This window comes from Ceratotherium simum, chromosome 22, assembly GCF_057802395.1.
Source record: "Ceratotherium simum simum isolate JZ-2026a chromosome 22, ASM5780239v1, whole genome shotgun sequence".
Taxonomy (NCBI): domain Eukaryota; kingdom Metazoa; phylum Chordata; class Mammalia; order Perissodactyla; family Rhinocerotidae; genus Ceratotherium; species Ceratotherium simum.
This window is the reverse complement of record NC_141921.1, coordinates 22741717-22752162: the sequence shown is the minus strand read 5'-3', so window position 1 is coordinate 22752162 and position 10446 is coordinate 22741717. Positions and strand designations below refer to the sequence as shown.

The 10446-nt window shown below is 49.7% G+C and overlaps 1 protein-coding gene across 4 annotated transcripts in view; it reads left to right on the top strand.

Annotated features, from left to right (window-relative positions):
* The first annotated feature begins 746 nt into the window (after positions 1-746).
* Positions 747-10446, top strand: part of LOC101390227 (argonaute RISC component 1) — a 35356-nt gene continuing 25656 nt past the window's right edge. For 2 of the 4 annotated variants that reach the window (XM_004425942.3, XM_014784140.2), the window contains exons 1-4: positions 748-934; positions 5950-6133; positions 9397-9517; positions 9965-10146. In XM_004425942.3, coding sequence (XP_004425999.1) covers positions 910-934; positions 5950-6133; positions 9397-9517; positions 9965-10146 — 512 coding nt within the window. In that variant the 5' untranslated portion in view covers positions 748-909. Of the gene's footprint in view, positions 935-5949; positions 6153-9396; positions 9518-9964; positions 10147-10446 lie in introns of those variants that run through there. The other 2 variants (XM_087446289.1, XM_087446288.1) reach the window with 2 other exon arrangements.

Sequence of the window (10446 nt, the reverse complement as noted above, 5' to 3'; positions counted from 1 at the left end):
TAAGTGACGTGGTGAGGGCAGAAGCAGATTGACTGAGTTCAGGCGTGAGCTGTAGATGAGAAAGTGGAGGCAGGTGCTTCCCAGGTCCCACAGATAGTGGTCTGTAGCAGCACTTAAGTTGAGACCGTGACATCTTTCAGGGTAGGCAGGGTCTCTTGCATATCGGTGTTCTCAGCGCCCAGCACTCGGGCCTGGAAGAGAGGGTGGCGTCAGTGAGTTCAGTGACAGGGACGGAGAAAGGCTTCGCGGAGGCAGTCGCTTTGCAGCCAAGGCTTGAAGGATGAGGGTGATTGGGAGGAGAGGTGGGAGGCAGGGCCCCTGGGTGATGGGGTGTTCGGAGTGTGTGAGGGGGCCTAGGAATGAGGTGGGGTTCCTGTAATGTGCGCGTGGCTCTGTGCGAAGTGAGGAGGCTGTGTGTAAGCTTGGAGGGACCTGTTTGGGGAAAAGACAGGGCCGGAGGCTGCTGCGGGCGGTGTCCCCCCGCCCCGCCCCACTCCACTTACGCCACTGCGCGGTTCCGCGGCACCTCTGTCGGAGCCCTCCCGCCGGGCTGCATGGCGACAGATGACCGCCAGGGGCCGCTGCCTCGGGTCCCCGGTGCCCCCGCCCCTCTCCATTGGCCTTTGTTGCCGTCGGAGCGCCCCGCTTGACTCGTTCCCGTCCGCCCCCTGGGCCTGGCGGTCGCGCCTGCGCACTGGCAGCTGGCCGGGCGCTGGCAGGGGGAGCTGCTGCAGGCTCCGCGGCGGCGGCGGCAACGGAGGCTGCGGGGGCGGCAGCGCGAGCGGCCGGGCTTGGTGGGGGAGCCGAGCCCGGCCCGGGAGCCCGAGCAACTAGAGTGCGGGGTACCTAGGCCCCTCACGCTGGATTCCACAGTCTCCGGGCCGCCTGACCTCCGCACGGGTATATGGGATGGAAGCGGGACCCTCGGGAGCAGGTAAGGGTTCTCGGGAGTGGGAGACGGTGCGTGCTCCAAGGACCAGGGGGCTCCCGCGTGAAAAGCAAGATTTCCTAGTGAGGGAAGGTTTCCTAAGTGAGGAGAGGGGCTCTTATAGGAAGGGGGGCCCAGTTTGAAGGGGGCTGTGTGCAGTTCCGGGGGAAACCTTGTGAAGGGAGCCTTGAGACGGGGGCCGTTTATCAAAGGATCATATATGCACTCCTGGAGGTGGGAAGTAATCTGGGAGAAGGGCCTGAACGCACATAAGGACTCCCGGAGATCTCAGGAGGCCTAGGGAAAGGCCCGGCAGGTGGCAGGAGGCGGGCTTCAGGTGTCCAGGAGAGGAGGGGGTCGACACAAATGGGCCCAGAGTTGCTGCATGCTGGGGACGGGGGCTCAGCCGGGCTGGGCTGGGCTAGTAGTGTCTCTTGGGAGAAGGCGCTAGAGCTGGTCTCTGAGCTCCGCCCCAACCAGGCCTGACGCGGGGGCGAGGGTCAGGGGGCGGTGGGTGGGGATCCAGCCCCGGGATTCCCCCCCGTGAGTCTGGGGAGCTGGAGCGGAGGCGCCCGAGCATGCGCGGAGGTGGCAGCTGGAAGGGGCTGCCCGATGTCGTGGGGGCGTGGCTGCCCGAATCCCCCCCAACCCCCACACCGCCCGGTTTGGCTTGGAAAAAGGAGCGCGCTGATGGGGTGCATTCTCTAAGGTTATGCTGGCAGAGCGTAAATGGAAATGGTCCCCTTCCCCATCTTGGGGACTCTTACACTTGGCCCTGAAAACCCTCAGTCACAATTTGCCAAGAATGGGTTGAGGGAAACTGCCAAAGCGCCTTATTCTGCCGCTGGGATGAGGAAAGACTGGGACCGAGGCAATGTTCTTGGGGGCGGTTCCTCCCTGAAGATAGGCCTTAGAAAAGGTGTTGATTACTGAGGGACCAAGGCCAGGACCAGGTTTACCTGGAAGGGGTTGTCTGCCTGGTTTACACGTTTCTGCTCCAATAGTACTGAGTAGAGATGGAATCTTTTAATCCAAGGATAATGACCTTTCCATTGAAATGTCTCCTGAAGTGACAGCCTAATCTCTTTCTATACTTTAATGTTTTTGGCTTCTATCCCCTTCTTCGGTATCTTTTCTTTTTCCTCTCTATTCCCCAGAAACTGTCAGGGCTATGTCATTAGACCCAAGGTCGCCAAACTAGCCTTTTGTCACAAATAAATTGTTTGGGGTAGGGGGTAGTTTTTAGCCTTCACTCTGGTGAGTCCCAGGTAATAGCCTTAGATTCTTATTCACAGGCAATCAGGAGAAAAAGAGATAAGAACAGAGGAGAAACTGAGGCAGGGCTGCCCCAAGAAGACCGGAGTGCCCAGGATGGGCTGTGGGTGGTGGCACCTCTTGTGTCAGGTCTCTTAGCCTTTGATGGGAGGAGCAGTCTGGACCTGGGAATTCTTTAGGTCTTGTCTCACCACCTTCTTCCGTTTGGTCTGGGGGTGGGAATAGGATTTCCATTTGGGACATGAATTTCATTTCATTTCATTTGGGACATGAATTTCATTTCTGGTAGAAGGATCTTTGTTTTTTATACCAGATCTAAGCCCCTCAAGGAAATAGCTCCTACCAACTCATCAAGTCATCCATTCAGTGATCTATAAGTACTTAGTGACTACTTTCCCCAAAACGAAAACAACCTTGTAAAGGCTGTGTAAGTCTTAAGGTGGAGTGCAGGGAGCAACTGACTTCAGAAAACTACTCCCTTCTTCCCTGAGGCCCCTCTCTCCATTCCAGGAACTGTCCTGGGTTTCTGGGCTGGAGAGTATTTGCAACAACCTGTGGACTAGTGTAGCGTTAGGTCACAGAGGTCCAGATGGATTGCTGGGAGCTGGCACCCGTACCAGACTGCTAATGATTTTATTCTGATGAATTCCTAATGGGCTCTGGAGTGATGGAAAAATTGACTTTTTTGTTTGTTGCAAGAAATAAGCTTCTAGGGAAGGGACTAGAGCCTGGTATCTGGAGTTGACTGTAGCCCAGTGGGACAGGCTTTGCCTCATCAAGGGGCGTAACTGAAATTCATTCTGGAAGCTGTGAATGGAGGGACCCCATAACTGCCTCCTTCCTAGGCTGAGACTGTTCTCTTGGAAGTTGGAGGACGAAATATACAAAACTAAGGTATTGTTGCTGGCTTCACTGGGTGGGGTGTTCCTTCTGTGCTCAGGTGTGTTCCAAGCACATATACTGGACTGGGAGCTCCCGGAGGGTAGAGGTAGTGTCTGATTATTTCTGGAACCAGCGAGTGTTTAGGCCCTGATTCAAAGTACGTGTTCTTTAATGGAATTGAATCACATTCTAGTGTGAACGTAAACGGGAATGTGAACGTAAATGGTTAAGCACATACGTTGATATTGAATAATTTGTGTCTACTCATATGTGGACAAATTCTTTTTGGAGAGATTGGCCTTAGTCTTTGCTTACTGGACAGCTAACCCAGCCTTGAGTTTGTCTTTTGAATAGGCAGCCTGGCTCCTTGGGAGGCATGTGGGCCTCAGAACTGCAGGGAAGGAATCCCTGAGCCAGGCCATTCAGCTCTTACTTTTCCTTCTCAGGGCTGGTAGGGGATGGGGGAGGGGGAGTGTCCTTTTCATGGCCCCTCCCTCCTTGCTTTTGTCTGGATGGAAGGGCCCCGCCCCTTTCCCCCAAGGCCCAAGCTTTGTCCTCTGTGCTGGGGCCCTCATCTGCATCACAAAGTGGCCGTCTGTCCCTGTCTGGGTCTGAAGGGAAGTGTCTCCCTTTCTCAGACTAAAAGCTGGGGGCAGGGTGGAGTAAAGGGGGACTTTGTACAGCTCTAAGACTTGCAGGGGGATGGGGTGGTAGAGAGGTTCTCCCTTCCTCCTACCTTCCTTAGTTTGGGGATGAAGGGGAGGGTGGGGGTTCTTCTGTTTTCCCAAAGCCTTCTTGGAGTGGAGGGTGCCTAAGGCTAAGTCTGGTGTGTAGTCCAGTTTCTGGGGAAGAGAAGGCTTTGAGGCTAGAGTGTCGGTCCCATCCCCCATCATTTCTACCCAGCCCCCAGCTCTAGGGGATGTCTTTCTCCCAGGCTCCAAATGATTATTCAGCCTGGGAGACTAAGGAGGTGAATGGAATGCAAGAACTTGGGGAGGGGAAGGGTGTCTCTTACCAGCAAAATCCACCAGGGTGCATGTTTGTCCTGTGCAGGGTTTATACTTGTTCCTGAGCAGTTTGCAGGTCTTCGTGTGTTTGTGTGCTGTGTATGCTTGTGTGTTCTTTGTGGTGTGTCTGTTGATCTGTTTTAATATCTGTATATTGAACACCTCCTGTATGCCAGGCATTGGAGATTCAGCAGTGACCAAGGCAGATAACAGTGCCTGCCTTTGAAGAACAACAATCTAGGGTGGTGAGGGGTATGTGTATAAAGATACACTGTCTAGGTCTAAGTGTATGTTTGGATGTGTATGACAGGAATGTGTCCCACTATGTGTGTGTGTCTGTCTATGGCTTGTGTGCAGTTTTTGTCTAGCTCTTTCTGGAGTAGGCGCCAGGTGCTAGTAGTTCGGCTTTTAAGTTCCCCATGTAGCTGAGTCCTGAAGGCTTTTTCCCCCAGGCTGGGCCTCCATTTCCCTGTCTGCCCAGTGGGGCTGGGTTTGACAGGTGGTTAGGAGACACAGCAGCTTAGCTCTGGGAAGCGTGCCCCTCCCTTGAATGGTTCTGACCTCTTCCTGACCCCCCTAGTTGAGGATATGCCCCATCCCCCCAGCCTGGCAGACCGTGAAAGCAGAGCTCTGGTGATGGGAGGTTCTGTGCTGGTTTATCCCTCTCTCTTCCCACCTGGGCCGGTCCTCTACTGGCAAGGACAATAGTAGCTGTGGACAAAGGCTTCTCTTAGGCAGTTTCCCTTTTTCCTCTCTTTCCCTTCAAGCTAGAAAAATAAAACTAGGGGCAGCAATCAGGCTGGTGGCAAGAGAGGAGAAAGTAGTGGGAGCAGGCCCTGCCCTAGCCCTTTCCCAAGGGCCCCCTCTGTCTTGAAATTGATCCTTTCTGCTACCATCTGGGCCCTCTGTGTGGAAGGAGCTGTGGGCCCTGGAGAGAATCTTGTGTTCTCCTTCCCAGAGCCAGTATCTCTTCCTCCTCCAGCATGCTAATGGCTACCTCTCCTTCCCAAGTCCCTATTTTAGCCCACTCCTGCCTCAGTCTCCCGTATTCAGCCTGTCTTCATTCCCTAGGTTTTTCTTCTTTTGAACTTTTTCTTTATTGTCTCCCCAATCGCAGCCTTCTTTCCCAAGCTCCTAACACTAACCTGCCCTGCCCCAGTCCCTAACTCCAGTCTTTCCTCCTTCCCAATTTAAGCCTTTTTCTGCTGTAGCCTCCGGCTCCGGGCTCTTCACCAGCTCTCTACTTCAGCCTCTCTCCTTTCGTTAGTCTCCAAACTCTGTCCCTTTAGCTTTTTTCCCTTTTTTGTCTCTCTAGCCTCAGCCGTTCAGTTGCCTTAATCCTTTCTCAAACATTGCCCGTCCCCCCACCGTCTCCCCCCACCTGGCCTTCTTTGCATCTTCTTCCTACCTACATTGCAGAGGAGCATTAGGATGATGCTATTTTATGTTCAGGATGGTGATGATTGAAGTGAGCATCTGGCTGGCGGAGAATAGGGCATTCTTGGTCTGCTGGATACCTGGTGGAGGCAGCTGTCTTAATCTAGTAGAAGGAAGAAAGAGTTTTGTTACTGGGAGCCAGAGTTAGCCCCTCTACTTAACATGTAATAGGAACTTATTACATAGTCACTTGATGGATTTAAGATAGATAACAAGGGGAATTTTCCTAACTGGAGAGAGAGAAAAAAAAAATGAGCCTGGTTGCCTGAGCCAGTGGAAGCCCTCGGTTAGGTTGGGTAGGCAGGAAAGAGGCTTCCCCTACACTCTCCTGCTCCTGTTCTGGAAGGCCTTATGCCTTCTCTGATCAGAGTAGTAAGGAGATTGCCAGACTCGACCCTCACCAGCCTCTTTGTCTTTTAGCTGCGGGCGCCTACCTGCCCCCCCTGCAGCAGGTGTTCCAGGCACCTCGCCGGCCTGGCATTGGCACTGTGGGGAAACCAATCAAGCTCCTGGCCAATTACTTTGAGGTGGACATCCCTAAGATTGACGTCTACCACTACGAGGTGGATATCAAGCCGGATAAGTGTCCCCGCAGAGTCAACCGGTAAGTGGTGCACATCTAAGCCACCAAGTCCAGGAGTCTTCACTTTCCTGAGTCTCAGAACCCTGAAGGAGGATCCAGAGAGGTAAAAGGAAAACTAGTAGAAGATGGTATCACCAGATTCAAGAAGGTTTTGGGGGAGGATATTCCAGTTAAGGTAAATGTTGGAAAATATCATTGGATTTGGTTATTAGGAGATAATTGGTGCCTTTTGCCAGGGCAGTTTCAGTAGAGTAGTTGGGCTAGTAATCTGACTACAGTGAGTTACGGAGTAAGTGGAAGGTAATGTGGTAGGGATAGTGAGAGCAGATACTTTTTTTCCGGATAGCTTGACAGTGAAGTGCAGGGAAAGAGGGAATGTGTTGGCTAGAGAGGATTATCGGGGTCAAGTACAGTGCCTAGTATATTTCAATATTTGTTGAAATGAATGAATGAAAAGTTTTTAAGAATGAGACATGGATGTATTTAAAAACTGAGGAGAAGGAGGTAGTGGAGAAGGAGAGGTTAAAGATACAGGACAGAGAGGAGAGGAATGAATGGGATGTCCTTGCAAAGGCAGGAGGACATTACAGGATACACAGCTGGAGGGATTAGCCTTAGAAGAAGCAATATTTCTTTTTAAAATTAATTTATTTTATTATTTGAAAACTATATATGTACAATGTAAAAAAATTAAAATATTACAAAAAGAGTAGCAGGAAAAATGTCTCTTATTACCTTGGTCTACAGTCCCATAGTCCCTTTCCCCAGAGGCATTCATTGTTACTGTTCTTGAGTATGCTTCCAGATATTTTTCTATGCATATGCAAGCGTATCTGTGTATAGAACATTCTTAAAACACACAGAATATAGAATCCTATATACCTTATTCTGCACCTTGCTTTTTTCCACTGAAGAATATATTTTGGAAAATAATACATATCAAGTACATACTTAGTTGCCTCAATCTTTTGCATAACTCCGTAGATATTCCATCAAATGAATATAGTATAGCTTATTTAGTAAATCTATTGAGGAACATTTAGGTTGAGTCTAAACTTTTGCTACAAAAATGAAACTGTGTTGAATATTATTAAATATAGATACATTTTTGCACTCAAATATGAGTGTATCTGTAGGATAAATTCCTAGGAGTGGCATTGCTGGCATAATACATTTAAAAATTTTGAGATATTGCCATATTGTTTTAAGGTTAAGTTGTACCACTTTATACTCCCGTCAGCCAAGTGTGAGAGTCTCTCTTCCCCATATCTGCACCAATCCAATATATTGGATTTTTTGATCTTTGGCATTCTGATAAATAGTAAATTATATCTTGGTCTAATTTTTTTTTTCTTTGGTGAGGAAGATTAGCCCTGACCTAACATCCAATGCCAGTCCTCCTCTTTTTGCTGAGGAAGATTGGCCCTGGGCTAACATCCATGCCCATCTTCCTCTACTTTATGTGGGACACTGCCACAGCATGGCTTAATAAGTGGTGCGTCGGTCTGCACCTGGGATCCAAACCTGCGAACCCCAGGCAGCCGAAGCAGAGCACGCGAACTTAACCAGCACGCCGCCAGGCTGGCCCTCTTGGTCTGATTTTAAATTGTGTTTCTCTAATGAGTGAAGTTAAACGTATTTTCATATGTTTAAAAATTATATACGGAAGGGACATTTCAAGTTTGAGAAGAAAGAAAGAAGAAAAGAGATGTGTGTATACAAATATGTTTGTGAACTTGGGTGGTGTTGCCTACTCTGCTTTACTCTTTTCAGAGTTATTAGAGTTGATTTTTGATAAGAAGTAGGGGGCCGGCCCCATGGCTTAGCGGTTAAATGCGTGTGCTCCGCTGCTGGCCGCCCGGGTTTGGATCCCGGCACGCACCGACGCACCGCTTCTCCGGCCATGCTGAGGCCGCGTCCCACATACAGCAACTAGAAGGATGTGCAGCTATGACATGCAACTATCTACTGGGGCTTTGGGGGAAAATAAATAAATAAATAAAATTATAGAAGTAGGAATAGGTTCTGGAGTTAGAGGGTAGTTGAGAAGGTTGACACAGGCTATGAGGGATGAAAGGGATCAGGGACATTAAAAAGATTGCTAAGCAGCACTGAAACCTAATTGGGATTGAAACCATGTGTTTACAGTTGCTTCCAGTGTACATTTTGAGTCTTTTTATCTAGTAGTATTCAAGAGCTTTGGTTTAAAAAGTGAAGAGGTCAGATGGTTGGATGGGCTGGAATTTTGAAGGATAAATGGACACTCTGAGATCTAAGTGGCAGAGGACAGGAAGTGAAATCAAGAAAGAGATGATAGGGGCCGGCCCCATGGCTTAGCAGTTAAGTGCGCGCACTCTGCTGCTGGCGGCTCGGGTTCAGATCCTGGGTGCGCACCGACACGCCGCTTCTACGGCCATGCTGAGGCTGCGTCCCACGTACAGTGACTGGAAGGATGTGCAGCTATGGCATACAACTATCTACTGGGGCTTTGGGGGAAAAAATAAATAAATAAAAGTAAAAAAAGAAAGAGATGATAGGGGCCGGCCTGGTGGTGTAGTGGTTAAGTTCGCACGCTCCGCTTTGATGGCCCAAGGTTCAGGGGTTTGGATCCTAGGTGTGGACCTACACACCGCTCATCAAGCCCTGCTGTGGCAGCATCCCACATATGAAATAGAGGAAGATTGGCACAGCTTTTAGCTCAGGGCCAATCTTCTTCACCAAAAAAAAAAAAAAATGATGATAATGGAGAGAAAATGGGACGGTGGGACTAAGGGCTTCATGAAGAGAGATGGAAGAGGTGAGGTTCTTCTTCCACAGTTTATTCCTATTCCAATTCAGATCTCCTCCCCATCTGCCTTTTTTTTGCTTATCACCTTGGGGATTGGAGCAGCCTGGATTCTGTTTCTGATTCTGGATAGACCTTGGGATTAAGCCCTTCTCCCCTCTGCTTCCCCCTCTGCTCAGAAGGCACTCATACCCACTGTTTCATGTTCTTTAGAGCCTTGGTGATCTGAGGACCAGAAGCATCACCTGGGAGCGTGTTGGAAATGTAGAATTTCAGGCTTTGCTCTAGTCTGACTGAATCAGAATCTGCATTTTAATGAGATCTCCAAGTGATTCATATGAATGTTGAAGTTTGAGAAGCACTACCATAGAGCAGATGAGATTAGAGTAGCTGCTAGGACAGAATGTAGTAGGTGGGACATTGCCTGGACTTTGAGTTACTTCCAAAAGCTTGAAGTGGTAGTCTCTCAGCTTCGACAGGCCACTCCTATCCCCCACAGGGAAGTGGTGGAATACATGGTCCAGCATTTCAAGCCTCAGATCTTTGGTGATCGCAAGCCCGTGTATGATGGAAAGAAGAACATTTACACTGTCACAGCACTGCCCATTGGCAACGAACGGGTAAGGCTGGGAGTCAGGCTAGACCTGTGTCAGGGGTCTGGGTTGGGACAGAACTCATGTAAGCCTGCTTAGAGTCTGGCAGTTCAGAGATCCCTTTCATCTTTTGTGCTGGGAAAGTGTGTTTTAGGGTGAGGGATGGGTAGGTGCTGATGTTTATTCAGCCTATTGTATGTCTGTCCCTGTCCCAAACAGACTGAGATTAGACTTAAAATAGACCTAAAGGATTTCCTCCTAGGTGTGGTTGAGAGAGACAGAAGCACTGAACCAAGGTGGCTGGAGACTAAGGGGCTGGATTTTCTCTGAAGGCTTCATTATAAGCCCCTGTCAACTTAAGGAGCAGATTCTTGGCAAATCTGTGTGGGAGAGGAGGGACAGTTGGGGCAGGGCAAAGAATGTTGGACTGTGGAAAAGCATTGGTAGTCCTTCACTCCTTTCTCTCTCCTGAAGGTTGACTTTGAGGTGACAATCCCTGGGGAAGGGAAGGATCGAATCTTCAAGGTCTCCATCAAGTGGCTAGCCATTGTGAGCTGGCGCATGCTGCATGAGGCCCTGGTCAGTGGCCAGATCCCTGTTCCCCTGGAGTCTGTACAAGCCCTGGATGTGGCCATGAGGCACCTGGCGTCCATGAGGTACTGGGTGTAGTTAGTATCTGGGCTACTAGTGGTGGCAGAACTGCTGTGTCGGGGAGGAGGGGTATGAGCATGTAGTAAGGTTCCACCATGTGCTTTTCAAATAAAAAATTCTTTGAAGCCCTACCATATGCCAGGCAAGTGTGCATATACATTTAGATAGTTGAAAGCCTTGGCGCTGTCCCTTTTAGATATCTTTGGACATCACCCCATCTGTCCCTGCAGGGCAGCGAAAGGGTAGAGACTTGCACAAGGTCAGTCACACAACTAGTAAAGGATCAGAGCTGGAATTAAAGCCCT